Below are 18,320 nucleotides of genomic sequence, written 5' to 3'. Positions count from 1 at the left end.
AATTCTCAGTAATCGTGGTTTCCCAGAGGATCTCTTATTACAGCTCCGTGAATGAAAATGTTAAGATAGGACATCCTTTCCAAAGTGAGGATGGATATCTGCAGTACAGATTGTTTGGAGATTTAGTGCATATGTGGTGGATGGACACTCCAGACTTTATACAGCACAGTCGTTTGAGATCCACCATACATCTTCTCACGAGATCCACTATGACCTTGCAGGGGAAATATTGGCAGGAGTGTTTATATCTCACCCAGATTTCTAAGCTGGGTGAGAAAGTCCAGAAAAGCTGGGTTGGGTTTTCTAGGCAGACTTGCTTTGATGGGACTTTGAGAAGTCTTTCTTTCTGGCATTTGTCAAGAGGTAGGATATATTATGTAGCAAGCGAAATGTCAGTGCTTGAAGTTGATGTGCTGGAAGCAAGAAAAATTGGCAAGCTTAAGGATCTGATCAAGTTTGACACTTACCAAATTGTGATGGCTAGATGAGCGGGTCAGAGCATTTCTAACACTGCAGGTCTTGTGTGGTGACTACAAGCCCCAGAGTTCAAAGTCCATTAATGAATTCTTAAATCCAGTAACAACGTTGTTTTTTTTTTTTTTGTTGCAAGGGACGAAAGCTTGCTGGATTTTTCAGAAATCATGCTTCAGTTACTTGAAGACATTTTAAACCAGTGATGGCTAACTTCCGGCACTCCAGCTGTGGTGAAACTATGACTCCCAGCATGCTCCATTCATTTCTGTGGAGTTCTTAGAACGGCCAAGCAAGTGTGCATCTTGGGAGTTGTAGTTTTAGCACAGCTGGAGTGCTGGAGGTTAGCCATCACAGGTTTAATCTGTGCACCAGGAATGAAAATTCCAGCAATATGGTATAGCTGGCACGTTTGGAACTAGGGTTTGCTGCCCCAGTACTATTGTATTCAGTAGCCGGTGAACCAGTAAAAGGGCCATGAACATCTTAGGCTACTTTCACACCTGCGTTTAGGTGCAGATCCGTCTGGTATCTGCACAGACGGATCCGCACCTATAATGCAAGCGCTTATATCCGTTCAGAAGGGATCAGTTTGCATTACCATGAACCGTTTGTTCATGATAATGCAAACTGATCCATTTTGACTTGCATTGAGTCAATAGGAGGCGGATCCGTTTTCAATTGCACCATATTGTGTCAGTAAAAACGGATCCGTCCCCATTGACTTACATTGTAAGTCAGGACGGATCCGTTTGGCTCAGTTTCGTCCAACGGACATCAAAACGCTGCAAGCAGCGTTTTGGTGTCCGCCTCCAAAGCGGAATGGAGGCTGAACCGGGGCAAACTGATGCATTTTGAACGGATCCTTATCCATTCAGAATGCATTGGGGCTGAACTGATCCGTTTTGGGCCGATTGTGAGAGCCTTGAAACGGATCTCACAGGCGGACCCAGAAACGCCAGTGTGAAAGTAGCCTTAGTGCCAGATGCCTCTTGAGAGATATTGTGTCCATGCAGCTCAAGGAGAACCTACACCAAGTTGGGCAGGTGTTAATGTTATGGCTGATCAGTGTATGTATATACTGCATGTATTGCCCCAATACAGTTCACATGGCACATTAGGACCCTATCAAACCCACTAACTATTGTCATAAAGAGTGAGATGATGGGAGCCATAAGATGTAAAATCATTGATATTCAGGGGAGCATTAGGCTGGTTTCACACGGGCGTTGCTTGAAAAGATGCAGGTGCGTTGCGGGAACATGCACGATTTTTCCCCGCGAATGCAAAGTGTTTTAATGCGAAAAATCTGCATGTTTGGTACCCAGACCCGAACCCGGACTTCTTCACAGAAGTTTGGGTTCAGTATTCTGTACATTTTATTATTTTCCCTTATAACATGGTTGTAAGGGGAAATAATTGCATTCTTTAATACAGAATGCTTAGTAAAAGGTAAATTGAGGGTTAAAAAATAAATTAACTCACCTCCTCGAATTGATCGCGTAGCTGCCGGTCTCCTGTTCTTTCTTCAGGACCTGTGGTGACATCACTGTGCTCATCATATGGTCCATCACCATGGTGATGTATCATGTGATGAGCACAGTGATGTCACCACAGGTCCTGAAGAAAGAACAGGAGACCGGCAGCTACGCGATCAATTGGAGGAGGTGTTAATTTTTTTATTATTTTTTTAACCCTCAATTGACCTTTTACTAAGCATTCTGTATTAAAGAATGCTATTATTTTCTCTTATAACCATGTTATAAGGGAAAATAATACAGTGAATAGACTATCATCCTAGCAACCATGCGTGGAAATCGCACCGCATCCGCACTTGCTTTCGATTTTCACGCAGCCCCATTCACTTCTATGGGGATTGCGTTGCGTGAAAAACGCACAATATAGAGCTTGCTGCGATTTTCACGCAAAGCACCAGTGATGCGTGAAAATCACCGCTCATGTGCACAGCCCCATAGAAATAATTGAGTCCGGATTCAGTGCGGGTGCAATGCGTTCACCTCACGCATTGCACCCGCTCGGAAAACTCGCCTGTGTGAAAGGGGCCTTACTCCTTTATTGAAATCAAATTGCAATTGTTTAATTGATGAAATCGGTAATAAAACCTCATCTTTGGCCACTTGCCTTCAGTATTACTAATTCAAGGAAGCAGAGATGAGATCACAATGCAGTAGAACCGGTTACTTTTCTCAGACATAAATTCTTGGCCAGCAGATGAAGTCGTTACGCATTATGAACCAATTTTCTGGTCTTTTATGTACAGAATTGATGGCCCCGCTCAAAACAGCATTTTTGTGCGTTTTAAAGCAGGGATGCCCAACCTGTGGCCCTCCAGCTGTTTCAAAACTAAAGCTCCCAGCATGCCTAGACAACCTACAGCTATTAGGGCATGCTGCGAGTTGTAGTTCTGCAACAGCTGGAGGTCCGCAGGTTGGGCATCCCTGTTTTAAAGTGTTCCTAGATCAGTCCAGTGTAATTATTTTCCCATCAGAGTGTAAACGTCTAGAATTGCTGATGGTCTCTTCAAAAAGGCACAAATCATACTGTGGTATCTCCACAGAAAGCTGGAGAGTTTCCTTTTGTAAACGCTACTTCAGGCTATCTAATACATGGGCTTTGCTAGCGCCACCTTGCTGGGCAAGCAACAGGTAGAGGTTACTGTGGTGTTGTGCAGAATAGCAGGGGGGAGGGGGAGGGGAGAGACTTGGGCTACTTTCACACTTGTGTTCGGTGCGGATCCGTCTGGTATCTGAATAGACGGATCCGCACCTATAATGCAAACGCTTGCATCCGTCATGAACGGATCCGTCTGCATAACATCTTTTTCAGATCTGAGTTTTCACATCGTGAAAACTCAGATCCGACAGTATATTCTAACATAGAGGCATTCCCATGGTGATGGGGACGCTTCAAGTTAGAATATACTAAGAACTGTGTACATAACTGCTGCCTGGCAGCACCCGATCTCTTACAGTGGGCTGTGATCCGCACAATTAACCCTCAGGCGCCGCACCCCCCTCCCTCCCCAGTTTTAAATTCATTGGTGGCCAGTGCGGCCCCCCCTCCCTCTCCAGTTTTAAATTCATTGGTGGCCAGTGCGGCCCCCCCCCCCCCCCCTCCCTCCCCAGCATTAAATTCATTGGTGGCCAGTGCGGCCTGCCCTCAAACGGACCTCACAAGCGGAACCCCGAACTCAAGTGTGAAAGTAGCCTTATCAGTGCTGTATGCCAGGTTTCTGGTGTCCAAAGGTACACTTGTTTTTAGTGCTCATAGAACATTGTCCTTTAATTATGGTGTCACGGTGGGGAGTGGGGGAAATCCCCCACCATACAATGTGAGGATTATCGGGTAGCAGCCAAGCCTGGAAACAAGGAAAAGGGAGCTGATAACAAACTAAGCACCCCTGACTGTATGAGCTGCCCTTGATGGTAGGGCCTAAACCCCCCCCGCCCCACATATTCTCTAACCTGGGCCCTATTGACGCTAACGGTCCCTGCAACATCGCGTCAGAAGGTGGAGATAACAGATTCCTCCACGACATGGAGGAACCGGAGTCTCCAACAGGTCTAGCAACAAAGGGCAAGAAAGCAGCCAGCAGTGGATGACATGCCAGGTCAGTGTCTAGAGGCAGAAAACACCAGGACCAACATGGACACCTACCTGCCACAGCTGCAATGTCTACGCTGCTACCACTGGATCCTAGAAATGCAGACACACCCACACCTCCCTACACACAAATACAACACAGAATCCAGTAAAAACACCCTGGACCACCATGAGGCATGAACCATGGTGGCACCAGGACGATGAGCTTGTAGTTCCCCCTTTGGAGAACTCCAGGGACACCCTTCTGGAGGTAAGGACATACAAAGGAGATGTCTGGCATCCATGCTGACCTGAAACACCAAACCATACATAACAACAAACCCCAACAATAAACCCACACCAAACATACAACCAGTGAGGTAGGATAACAGCCACAGACACAAAGGGATGACAGGTGACATCGATGACCCATAAGGTGGCGCTCAAGATCTGGGCAGATGGAAAAGCACCAGCTCCTCAAGACAAATGAAGATAATCTGACCTCAGGCTCACAACTCAGAACAATAAGGGCCAAGAGCCACACCCAGCTCCACCTTGCACACACATAAATCCCATACACACCAGAAAAGGGAAGGGAAACCGCCTCAAAGGGGAAGTCCACACGCATGCATAACATCATGCGCTGCGAAAGTGTCATGGCAAACTACCACCAAGCCGTGACACTCCTCTCAAAGCCCTCCCCAAAACATAACGGGGGGGGGGGAGTGCAGATTCGGTCTCAGCACGTCCCTTAAAACTGCTGCCAGCATGCCTGGACTACCAACTAGGCCCCTGGCAGCCAGCTAACAAGCAGTCAGGAGAAACCATACTGAACACTGCATCAATCTCAGACACAGTTCACACTCTGGGCAGCTGCCAGCAAGCATTCCCCAACCAGCACACAGCCAGTACACCAAAGGAATGCAACCAGCCCAAGAGCAAGGAACCACTGAGAACGGACGAGGGGACACACCAACACAAGCAACGGTTCAACAACAATGGCAACCTCGTTACCAAAAACTGCACCGTTAACAGTAACTCGCCTTTCACCATCCCTCTGGAGGATAAGCATGTGCGCCAGAAAACGGCAGGAGACACATGCTGAGCCCTCTTCCGAAGGCCAGAAAAACAGAGTGGCCTTAATGGCACATACTGTCACGGTGGGGAGTGGGGGAAACCCCCAACCATATAATGTGGGGATTATCGGGAATCAGCTAAGCGTGGAAACAAGGAAAAGGGAGCTGGTAACCAACTAAGCATCCCTAAATCCTATCCCTGACCTCCTGACTGTATGAGCCACCCTCGATGGTAGGGGGGCTTATACTCTCAAACCTGGGCCCTATTGACCCTAACTGTCCCTGCAATATCGCGTCAGAAGGTGAAGGCAACCGATTCCTCCACGACACGTTGGAACCGGAGTCTCTAACAGACCTAGCAACAAAGGGGAAGAAAGCTGCCAGCAGTGGACGACACGACAGGTAAGTGTTCAGAGGCAGAAAACACCACTGCCAAAAGGACCAACATGGACACCTACCTGACAGCTGCAACAGGAACTTGAGCTGTCCACGCCGCTACCACTGGATGCTGGAAATGCGCATATGCCCAAACACACACACCAGGCAGGACCCAGCACAAACACCAAACACAAAGTTCAGGAAAAACAACCTGGACCACCATGAGTCATGAACCATGGCGACACCAGGCCGATGAGCTTGTAGTTCCCCCTTCAGGGAACTCCAGGGACCCCCTTCCGGAGGTAAGGACATACAAAGGATATGTCTGGCATCCATGCTGACCTGAAACCCCAAACATAAACCCACTCCCCACCGTGACATATGGCTAACATCTACAGCATCCCATAGGTGCCATAGACAGCACAAGATGCAACAAATTTATTAAGAGACGTGCACCTAATAAGTTGGCACATCTCCAACAGCTTGTGGTTGACATTTTAATCCATGCAACGTGGTTTTTGCTGCATTTTTTTTCTAAACTGTGGTTTACATTTTAATTTCTGCCATTTTTATTTTCTGCCTTATGAACACAGCTGTATGCATTTTGCAGTCTGCAAACTGTGGATCTGCAAAGTAAGGATACCGTCTGTGTCATCCGCATTTTTTGTGGACCAATTGACTTCAAGGGGTCAGTGGACCACATTTTGCTGACCAAATGAAGACAAGTTCTGTAATTTGTGGAACCGACATAAGGATGCAGACTATTGTATCAAAATGTGTCGTTTTGGAAAAATCCATTGCACCAAGCTCATCAAGGGGGTGTGGTGTTGTGGATAAAGGGGAGTGACCTAAGGTGTGACATATTTGCACCAACATTTTGTCAGAAAGACCCTGATTTATCATCAACAAGGGACAAATTCAAGTCATTTCTCTATTTGTGTAAAGGTAATGGTCTGTGCACCAAATTTATGAGGTGGCACACAACACTTTTTTCTAGCACACAACAGAATCTAGCACAGGCAAACATCACATTCTGACGTCTTTTCACCTGCCCCAGCTATGGCAAGTCATGAGTTGAGAACAGTTAAGACAATTTTTTGAGACAATCTCTTTAACCCCTTAAGGACTTAGGACGTACCGATACGGCATGGGTCCCGAATCCTTAAGGACCCATGACGTACCGGTACGTCATGGCTTTAATTCGCGATTCCGGCGCCGCGGGGGTTAATCGGAACGGGATGCCGGCTGAAATCATTCAGCCGGCATCCCGTAACAACGCAGGGGATTTGACCCCCCCGTATCGACGATCGCAGAAAACCGCAGGTCAATTCAGACCTGCGGTTTGCTGCGCTTTTAGCCGATTCTGATCCCCGATCAAACTTTAAAATGCCCAAAATAAAGTTTTATTAACCCCCCCTGCACCCCTGAATGATATTATGTGGGCGGGTGGTGCAGGGGGGGTGTCGCAGGCGGTGCGGAAGGCGGGATCGCGATCCCCCGCCCGCCTCCCTTTGAATAATCGTTGGCGTCTAGTGGGTATACCAGGGTGCCAGCACATTGCTGACACCCTGGTATAAACGGCTGACATCGGTGATACGGACCGCTGTATGGAAAAGGTTAATAGCTCAGGGAGCTCCCTCCCTCTCCCATCAGGGGGCTGCTGTGCCTTTGCAGCCCCCCGATGGGAGAGGGAGAGAGCCCCCAGACAGCCCCGTCCTTACCCTTCCCCGTCTGCGAAGTTCTGACCAGTACTGAGCAGACGGGGAAGGTTCCCATGGCAACAGGACGCCGTCTCAGGCATCCTGCTGTCCATGGTGCTGAACAGATCTGTGCTAAAGGCAGAGATCTGTTCAGACAAAGTGTAAGTAAAATACAGTACAGTACACTATATATTGTACTGTACTGTACTGTATTATACAGACATCAGACCCACTGGATCTTCAAGAACCAAGTGGGTCTGGGTAAAAAAAAAGTAAAAAAAAAGTGAAAAAAGTTAAGATTTAAAAAAACACATTTATCACTGAATAAAAAAAATACACTACACATATATTAGGTATCGCCGCGTCCGTAACGACCTGATCTATAAAACGGTCATGTTACTTTCCACGCACGGTGAGCGCCATAAAAATAAAAAAATTAAAACTATGAGAAAATTGAAATTTTGCCCACCTTACTTCCCAAAAAAGGTAATAAAAGTGATCAAAAAAGTCGCATGTACGCGAAAATAGTACCAATCAAACAGTCATCTCATCCCGCAAAATTCATACCCTACCCAAGATAATCGCCCAAAAACGGAAAAAAACTATGGCTCTTAGACTATGGAGACACTAAAACTTTTTTTTTGTTTTAAAAATGAAATCATTGTGTAAAACTTAAATAAATAAAAAAAAAGTATACATATTAGGTATCGACGCGTCCGTATCGACCGGCTATATAAAAATATTACATGACCTAACCCCTCAGGTGACCACCGTAAAAAAATAAAAACGGTGTAAAAAAAGCATCTTACGTCACAAAAAGTGTAATAGCAAGCGATCAAAAAGTCATATGCACCCCAAAATAGTGCCAATCAAACCGTCATCTCATCCCGCCAAAAATGAGACCCTACTTAAGATAATCACCCAAAAACTAAAAAAACAATGGCTCTTAGAGTATGGAGACACTAAAACATTTTTTTTGTTTTAAAAATGTAAATCATTGAGTAAAACTTACATAAATAAAAAAAATTGTATACATATTAGGTATCGCCACGTCTGTGACAACCTGCTCTATAAAATTACCACATGATCTAACCTGTCAGATGAATGTTGTAAATAACAAAAAAAAAACGTGCTAAAAAATCTATTTCTTGTTACCTTGCCGCACCAAAAAGTGTAATATAGAGCAACCAAAAATCATATGTACCCTAAACTAGTACCAACAAAACTGCCACCCTATCCCGTAGTTTCCAAAATGGGGTCACTTTTTTGGAGTTTCTACTCTAGGGGTGCATCGGGGGGCTTCAAATGGGACATGGTGTCAAAAAACCAGTCCAGCAAAATCTGCCTTCCAAAAACCGTATGGCATTCCTTTCCTTATGCGCCCTGCCGTGTGCCCGTACAGCGGTTTATGACCACATATGGGGTGTTTCTGTAAACTACAGAATCAGGGCCATAAATAATGAGTTTTGTTTGGCTGTTAACCCTTGCTTTGTAACTGGAAAAAAATTATTACAATGGAAAATCTGCCAAAAAAGTGAAATTTTGAAATTGTATCTCTATTTTCCATTAAATCTTGTGCAACACCTAAAGCATGCGGCCCGCAATGAATATCTTTGCGGCCCGGCAAAGATGCAGCATCGCAGACTGCTATGTATGAGCCGGGAGAGAGGAGGGGCTGGAGTCCGTAACTAGGGGCGGGGCCCGGTGCAGTCACTGTACTCTTACACCGGGCCCCGCCGCTCACCAAAGTATTTATAAACGTGAATCCTTATCCTGTTATTAAGTTGAACTAACGCTGCCCTCACCCATGTTCCCCTGTATCCCCATAGCACTTACTTAAGCTTCAATAGCAGGCAGAGCGGACGGCAGCAGTAACGTCACTCACTGACGTTGAGCGCCTGCTCCGCCCACTTTATGAATGAAGCAGGCGGAGCAGACGCGCAACGTCAGTGAGTGACGTTACTGGTGCCGTCCGCTCTGCCTGCTATGGAAGCGTGTTCGTAAGTGCTGTGGGGATACAGGGGAACATTGGAACATGGGAGAGCGCAGCGTTAGTTCAACTTAATAACAGGATAAGGATTATAAATACTTCGGTGAGCAGAGGGCCGGTGTATTGGGGGACACTGTTATGAGGGGGATCTGTGGATGACATATAGCAGTGTCATCCACAGATCCCCCCCATAACAGTTCCATCCACAGATCCCCCCACCTCATAACAATGCCATCCACAGATATCCCACCCCATAGCAGTACCATGCACAGATATCCCACCCCATAACAGTTCCATCCACAGATCCCCCACCTCATAACAATGCCATCCACAGATCCCCCATAACAGCACCATCCACAGATCCCCCACCCCATAACAATGCCATCCACAGATCCCCCCACCCCATAACAATGCCATCCACAGATATCCCACCCCATAGCAGTACCATCCACAGATCCCCATAACAGTGCCATCCACAGATCCCCCATAACAGTGCCATCCACAGATCCCCCATAACAGTGCCATCCACAGATCCCCCATAACAGTGCCATCCACAGATCCCCCATAACAGCACCATCCACAGATCCCCCATAACAGCACCATCCACAGATCCCCCATAACAGTGCCATCCACAGATCCCCCATAACAGTGCCATCCACAGATCCCCCGTTATTGGGCAACGGGATGTTGGGGGTCAGCAGTCATGAAACAACAATGTTGTTCTATGAAAATGTACGATTTTTTTATTTTTTTTTGATGCGGCCCACATAAACTTAAATTTTGTTTTTTTGGCCCATGTTAGCCTTTGAGTTTGACATGCTTGACCTAAAGGGTTAACAAAGTTTGTAAAATCAGTTTTGAATAACTTGAGGGGTGTAGTTTCTTAGATGGGGTCATTTTTATGAAGTTTCTACTCTAGGGGTGCATCTGGGGGTCTTCAAATGGGACATTGTGTCAAAAAAACAGTCCAGCAAAATCTGGCTTCCAAAAACCATACGGCGCACCTTTCCCTCTACGCCCTACTGTGTGCCCGTACAGTAGTTTACGGCCACATATGGGGTGTTTCTGTAAACGGCAGAGTCAGGGCAATAAAGATACAGTCTTGTTTGGCTGTTAACCCTTGCTTTGTTAGTGGAAAAAATGGGTTAAAATGGAAAATTAGGCAAAAAAATTAAATTCTCAAATTTCATCCCCATTTGCCAATAACTCTTGTGCAACACCTAAAGGGTTAACGAAGTTTGTAAAATCAGTTTTGAATACCTTGAGGGGTGTAGTTTATAGAATGGGGTCATTTTTGGGCGGTTTCTATTATGTAAGCCTCGCAAAGTGACTTCAGACCTGTAGTGGTCCCTAAAAATGGGGTTTTTGTAAATTTCTGAAAAATTTCAAGATTTGCTTCTAAACTTCTAAGCCTTGTAACATCCCCAAAAAATAAAATATCATTCCCAAAATGCTACAAACATGAAGTAGACATATGGGGAATGTAAAGTCATCACAATTTTTGGGGGTATTACTATGTATTACAGAAGTAGAGAAACTGAAACTTTGAAATTTGCAAATTTTTCTACATTTTTGGTAAATATGGTATTTTTTTTATGCAAAAAAATTAACTTTTTTGACCCAATTTTAGCAGTGTCATGAAGTACAATATGTGACGTAAAAACAATCTCAGAACGGCCTGGATAAGTCGAAGCGTTTTAAAGTTATCAGCACTTAAAGTGACACTGGTCAGATTTGCAAAAAATGGCTGAGTCCTTAAGGGGTTAATAAATAAAGCCTAAAACAACCTACTCCTCAGAAGCGCCCACAAACAGTTGGAATTCTGAAACTGACTTAGCAGGAGAAGAAAAAAAACAACCAGTCGCAGACTATGAACACAACAGAAAAGTCACAATTTGATTCAAAATAAAGAAAAAAACTTTTAAAAATCAGGGCCAAAATGTTCTCAGAAAGTAAGCCAACCAAGAGGGGATGTAGAGTTAGACAAAAGTCTAACTTCATGATCCAGCATGATCCGCTGTGATAAATCTGGCACATAATCAGCCCGTCTACAGGTTTAGTAAATCTGCCCCAGCGTGTGTAAATGCACCCTTTGTAGTACCTGCTGTGCAGTTGTACCTGTCCCTCCCAGTTGCATACCATTGCTGAGCATACAGTAGAATCAGCAATTCTCAAAATCCAGTAGGTTATGTCCTGGCCGTGACTTCAAAGACTGTGTAACCTTAAAATAAACTTGTAAGCCATATTCAGCATTCCCTGCACCATGATGGTTTAGCTAAATCCAGTCTGTTTCAGATCATGGGGTGTTCACAATCGTTGCAGTTTACACCCTATCTGATTTTACTGCTTTACAAGGTACAGACTGAATGAAAAGCAGAGTTTGTATTGTTAAACATAGAAACTGAATAGAAATATTAAAGATTTCCAGTGCTGGCAAAGCAATGTCTAAAGCATATTATTTCAGGGGGACCCATAGATGGCAGCTTCAGATACAGCATGGCACATTCATTTATCCAATTACTTTTCTTCAGGTTTACTCCAAATAATAGCTGTGTTGTATTGCTCTGGGTACTCAGCTCTCCTTAATTTTTTTACAATACCATAAAAACAGCTTCAGAAGGACCATACAAGTCACACAAAATTGAGGTCTAGTGGTGGAAAGCCCCCTTAGAAGAAGCCACACCCCTTGAGAGCTGAGTACAAAGCATTCACATACAGTCAGGTCCATAAATATTGGGACATCAACACAATTCTAACATTTTTTGCTCTATACACCACCACAATGGATTGAAAATGAAACGAACAAGATGTGCTTTAACTGCAGACTGTCGGTATAAATTTGAGGGTATTTACATCCAAATCAGGTGAACGGTGTAAGAATTACAACAGTTTGCATATGTGCCTCCCACTTGTTAAGGTACCGAAAGTAATGGGACATCATAATCCTAAATCAAACTTTCACTTTTTAATACTTGGTTGCAAATCCTTTGCAGTCAATTACAGCCTGAAGTCTGGGACGCATAGACATCACCAGACGCTGGGTTTTATCCCTGGTTGGGCTGCACGATATGGGAATTGTGTGCGATTGCGATTAGGGCCCTAAAAATTGCGATAACGGTATGCGATGCTATATTTTAAGGGAATTGTGCTAGAGGTCTATTTGCTTGGATTTTCCCATATGAGCCGCTGACGCGGCTGGGTATGACATAGTTATGGGGGATCTGTGGATGACGCTGTTATGTGGGGGATCTGTGGATGACGCTGTTATGTGGGGGATCTGTGGATGACGCTGTTATGTGGGGGATCTGTGGATGACGCTGTTATGTGGGGGATCTGTGGATGACGCTGTTATGTGGGGGATCTGTGGATGACGCTGTTATGTGGGGGATCTGTGGATGACGCTGTTATGGGGGATCTGCGGAGGACACATTTATGGGGGACCTGTGGAGGACACTGTTATAGGGGATGTGTGCTATGACACATGGGGCCACGAGGGGGGCCAGCATAAGACACACATATAGCATCTTATGCTGGTCCCCCTCATGGCCCTATGTGTCCTAAACTGCGCACATAACTCTCCTATTCATAAAATGGCCAGCCTCTGTACTTTCACTATGAATGCACTGCAGAGAGCGGCAGCGAGCGAGCCGGCCGGCGCGTGACTGACGTCACTGTCACGCTCCTCCCACTTAATTCAGGAAACAGGAGCGTGACTAAGTGACGTCAGTCACGCGCCGGCTGCCTCGCTCCCGCTCGCTGCAGTGCATTCATCGTGAAAGTAAGTACAGAGGCTGGCCATTTTATCAATAGGACAGAGGACATTTTATCAATAGGGGCCCCTTCATATATAATTGCGGCATTTTCGAATCGGCCGAATCGCCAAATCGCATTTGCCGATTATCACAATTCGATTATTTTTGCGATATATTGTGCAGCCCTAATCCCTGGTGATGCTCTGACAGGCCTCTACTGCAACTGTCTTCAGTTCCTGCTTGTTCTTGGGGCATTTTCCCTTCAGAAAGTGAAATGCATGCTCAGTCAGATTCAGGTCAGGTGATTGACTTGGCCATTGCATAACATTCCACTTCTTTCCCTTAAAAAACTCTTTGGTTGCTTTTGCAGTATGCTTTGGGTCATTGTCTATCTGCACTGTGAAGCGCCGTCCAATAAGTTCTGAATCATTTGGCTAAATATGAGCTGATAATATTGCCAGAATTCATCCTGCTGCTTTTGTCAGCAGTCACATCAATAAATACAAGAGAACCAGTTCCATTGGCAGCCATACATGCCCACGCCATGACACTACCACCACCATGCTTCACTGGTGAGGTGGTATGCTTTGGTGCAGGAGCAGTTCCTTTCCTTCTCCATACTCTTCTCTTCCCATCACTCTGGTACAAGTTGATATTGGTCTCATCTGTCCATACGATGTTGTTCCAGAACTGTGAAGGCTTTTTTAGATGTTGTTTGGCAAACTCTAATCTGGCCTTCCTGTTTTTGAGGCTCACCAATGGTTTACATCTTGTGGTGAAGTCTTCTCTTGATTGTTGACTTTGACACACATACACCTACCCCCTGGAGAGTGTTCTTGATCTGGCCAACTGTTGTGAACGGTGTTTTCTTCACCAGGGAAAGAATTCTTCGGTCATCCACCACAGTTGTTTTCCGTGGTCTTCCGGGTCTTTTGGTGTTGATGAGCTCACCGGTGTGTTCCTTCTTTTTAAGAATGTTCCAAACAGTTGTTTTGGCCATGCCTAATGTTTTTGCGATCTCTCTGATGGGTTTGTTTTGTTTTTTCAGCCTAATGATGGCTTGCTTCACTAATAGTGACAGCTCTTTGGATCTTATCTTGAGAGTTGACAGAAACAAATTCCAAATGCAAATAGCACACTTGAAATGAACTCCTGCTACTGCTAATTGTAATTGGGATAATGAGGGAATAACATGGCCATGGAACAGCTGAGAAGCAAATTGTCCCATTTTCTTTTGGTCCCTTAACAAGTGGGAGGCACATATGCAAACTGTTGTAATTCCTACACAGTTCGCCGATTTTGGATGTAAATACCCTCAAAATAAAGCTGACAGTCTGCAGTTAAAGCACATCTTGTTAGTTTCATTTCAAATCCATTGTGGTGGTGTATAGAGCCAAAAATGTTAGAATTGTGTCGATGTCCCAATATTTATGGACCTTACTGTTTATATGTCTTTGAGTTTTACTTGCGACAGGTTGCTTAAAAATATTCTGCTGAGAAAAATCTGGCAACCACTGTGAACACAGTTACAACACCTCACAAATTGTCACCCAGCCTTCCTGGAGTTCGGAATGGTAGACCGGTGTCTTTATTTTTTATATGTACGGTATTTGTTGCCTTATGTGTTTCCTTTTAGAGTTAATACCAAAATTAATTGTTTTCATTGTATTTTTGACTAGGTGAGCCCTGCTGCTGGTTTGGTCTCTATATTGAAGACGCGTAATGGAAGTGATGGGGAGAACCACAAGAAGACAAAGAGGAAAGTGAGATTCCTGGAAACAGATGATGTTCTTGACCAAGGTTTGTATGCAACTTGGATGGAAAGTTTATCACACGTCTTGCACACTTAAAGAGTAACGATCCATACACACAACTTTTGACATGTCCTTGCGAGAAGTCAGAATTTTAGCTATTGGTAGGGTCTCCGCATCCAGGCCCCCACCAAACAAAACATCTGGCATGTCGCTATGACATGTCAGAAGTTTTGTAAAAAGAAAAGACAAAAAAGCTCCCAAAGGTAGCAAATAAAAACTGCATGCTGCACTGGATACTTTGAGCTTGATGAAGCCGGCGGATTATGGTTGAAATGCGTAGCTGTTTTTTATTATTTTATTGTATCTTGGGGAGGGGGTGTGTCTAAAAAATACAATAAAAAAGTAAAAAACAGCTACGCATTTCAACCATAATCCGCCGGCTTCATCGGGCTCATAAAGAGCCTGATGAAGACGGTGAACAGCTGTTGAAATGCGTAAATGTTTTTTTTATGTGTTTTTATACAATAAAGCACCTACCTCAAAGTATCCAGTGCAGCATGCAGTTTTTATTTGCTACCTTTGGGAGCTTTATCAGTCTCAGATCAGACTCTCATAAGGTCTGGGATCAGATGTTAAAAAAAAATAAAAGAACTTACCTCACTTGCTCCGGACAGTACTGCCTCTCTGCAGAACCAGGATTCACCACTCCCTGGTCTTCTTCCAGCCCGTGCTGCCCTGTGACCTGAAGTTGCAAAGCTTCGGGCCATAGTGCACACCTACATGCACTATGTCCCGATACTGTACGCAGTCAGGACACGGTGCTGAGCGGGACCTGGAGAAGACCAGGGAGGGTGAGTAGAGCCAGCACAGCGCTTTCCTCACTGCTCCCTGCGCCTTCTGCATGCTGATGACCACTTCCATAATGGAAGCGTTCATTAGCATTCAGACTATAACACACTGCTGTTTTTTACCCTTACTTTTGGGTGAAAAAAAGTGCATCTTATAGTCCGAAAAATACAATATGTGGTACTGATCCAGACTGCATGTAGGGCCGATAAAATTGTCAATGCCTGTAAAATATGGTATACAACAAACATCTATAGGAAGCTGTGGCCGGCTAGGAGAACATCTACAAACACAATGTAAATCACTATAACATAGTAGGTCTATGCTTCTGCCTGGGGTTAAAGATTTATCATTACACTAAAATGGCCATTACACTGCCAGACATCTAACCATCAATATGTTTTATTGCAGAGGAGATTGGCGGCGGATCCTGTATTCTGCTGGTCGCACTTTGCCTTGTCACTGTGTTTCTTAGTATTGGTGGGACTGCATTATACTGCACATTTGCTGACGTGGAGTCTTCTGTATGTAAAGATTTTACTGCAAACATGGACTTTTACTACACTCAGGCGGTAAATGGAGTAGAGGAGTTAAAGCACTGGCTGTTCATCACATAACAGAAAAGAGCCTCCTCCTGCCTCCACATGGCCTTTATCTACCAATATAAACTCTATAAACATTTCCTTTGAAGATGTAAAAGAAGATACGCTGTAATATTTTAAATTAATATTAAGAAATGACTATAGGGGCTGAGGGGGGACGACGACAAAATGACGTTTTCAACATGGCATACGGGCCCTCCAGTGACTGGTAACCACTGAAGATGTACAATCCACCTATTGTTTTTACAATCTGCATTTTAACATAGCGAGTCTGTGTATGGTCTGTAAAGTTGAAGCCCACTGTATTTTATGTTTTTGTGTATTGTGTAATTTCCGTTTCTGTTTGGTGACTGCTCCTCTGTGGTCAGAACACTGAAACATAAGTGTAAAATCAGCATTTAGATCATGATGTATATTTATAGATTTTCTTTTATTGCAAAGGAAAAATACAGATCCGTTTTGGTTTTGTTATTTTTAGATTCTTTTACGTCTTTTTAATGCAGGACATAATGTATGGATACTAGATATCCGGTGAGCAAGACAGTTTTACCCCCAATTTTTTTTTTTTTTTTACAAAAATCTGATAAATATGTACAATTTATTAGGATAACCCATTAGAAATCATGTCTTTGGGGGTAATATATTTTTCTTTCTGAACATGTTCGTACTGGCTGGCCCAGAGCATTTTTCATGGTAGAATATATTTATTTTTGTTTGATCAGTTTAAAGGGAATTTACATGTTTGTGATGTGTTAAGATATGTGACTATGACTTTTTGTCTAATGTTTCTACAACAAATGAAGTGTCTTGAACCATTACAGTGTGGGTTTATTTCAGTTTCTTTAGAACAAACCATGTGCTGTTGGCATTATTTGGTGTCTTTTTTTTTTTTTCCTCCCTTCATTTTAATTTTTAACCAGTTCAGGAAAATCTTAAAAGGTGGAATATATCCTTGTAAGGTCTAAGGAATAATTATTTTAAGGGGAAAATATATTAAAAATAGAAAGTAATACCGCAACAGTAAAGTATCATTGGAAAATTGGCAACACAGATATTTTTTAAAAGGCTATATTGAATGAATTATGCTCAAATATCAGGTTGTCACAGCTAGATCTGTGTTCATCAGTCTTGCCTTGTGCCACTTTTCTGATTGTCACATCTGTGCATAAATGTATTTGCCCTTTCCAAGCCGAATAAAAAAGGATAATTTACATGGTTAAACTGCTGTTTGACTCCTTCTTTATTATCAGAATGTTTATTGATGATGTACATTGTTGCTTTTAGGTATTGGATGTATTATGTAACACCTGTATCTACCCTACCTAACCATGAGCTCACATGAGCAAGTCCACTCACTCCTCCCAGACCCCTCTGCAGATTGACACAGATTAGTGATTTTTTTTTTCATCTTTGGATCTGCAGGGATTTCTTGTGCTGCCATACCTCTACAGTATAATACAACTTTCCAAACGTACTATAACTAAAGCAGCATATTTCAAATTTGCACCACTTGAGTACCAGTCGCGGAATTCACATTCCTTTTCCTATAGGTAACACACGATGATATGATCTTTCCAGAAAATGTACAGAAAAAAAGTGGTTTGGCTAAAAGAGATGCTTAGAAAAGCTGCACTGTGTGAACCTGTCATGTAAAGAATATGTATTAAAGAGGTTGTCTGCTTATTCTACTGTATATTGATGACCTATCCTCAGAATAAGTCATCAATATCAGATCAGCGGGGGCCCAACTGCTGGCATGCCTGCCGATCAGCTGTATGAAGAGAATGCAGCATTCCCTCCTATTCACTCGAATACGGCAGAGCTTTAATTATACCTGCTAGCTTCTGCAATCTCGACGGTGAGCAGGTGAACAGTGAAGAGAATGTAGCCCTTTTTTTTCATTATTTTTTTTTTTCATTCTAGTTTCTTTCCCATTTTCCCCAAACCATCATAATGATTTCTCCTGTCCATGACGTATTTCTGTAGAGTTTACTGATCAGAAATCTTTGGCTTGCCTTCTATAAGTAGTGATGCACAACCCACACCTTGTTATGCCATTCTTTGTGGCCTACAACCAACTTTGGGGGCTTCTTTGAGTTTGGCATGCCAAGAAGAAGAGAGAAGGTGGAGAGGTTGGTTGCTGCTCCT

General features: G+C 43.8%; 1 protein-coding gene across 1 annotated transcript in view; it reads left to right on the top strand.

The window, feature by feature from the left end:
• The window catches only part of CNST (consortin, connexin sorting protein), a 176,478-nt gene extending 159,394 nt beyond the window's left edge, over positions 1-17,084 (top strand). Inside the window, exons 10-11 of the mRNA XM_040429319.1 lie at positions 14,650-14,770; positions 15,982-17,084. Coding sequence (XP_040285253.1) covers positions 14,650-14,770; positions 15,982-16,187 — 327 coding nt within the window. The 3' untranslated portion in view covers positions 16,188-17,084. The remainder of the gene's footprint in view (positions 1-14,649; positions 14,771-15,981) is intronic.
• The last annotated feature ends 1,236 nt before the right edge of the window (positions 17,085-18,320 follow it).

This window comes from Bufo bufo, chromosome 4, assembly GCF_905171765.1.
Source record: "Bufo bufo chromosome 4, aBufBuf1.1, whole genome shotgun sequence".
NCBI classification, from domain to species: domain Eukaryota; kingdom Metazoa; phylum Chordata; class Amphibia; order Anura; family Bufonidae; genus Bufo; species Bufo bufo.
Note: the sequence above shows the minus strand (reverse complement) of the source record. Positions and strands in the feature narration are given on the sequence as shown.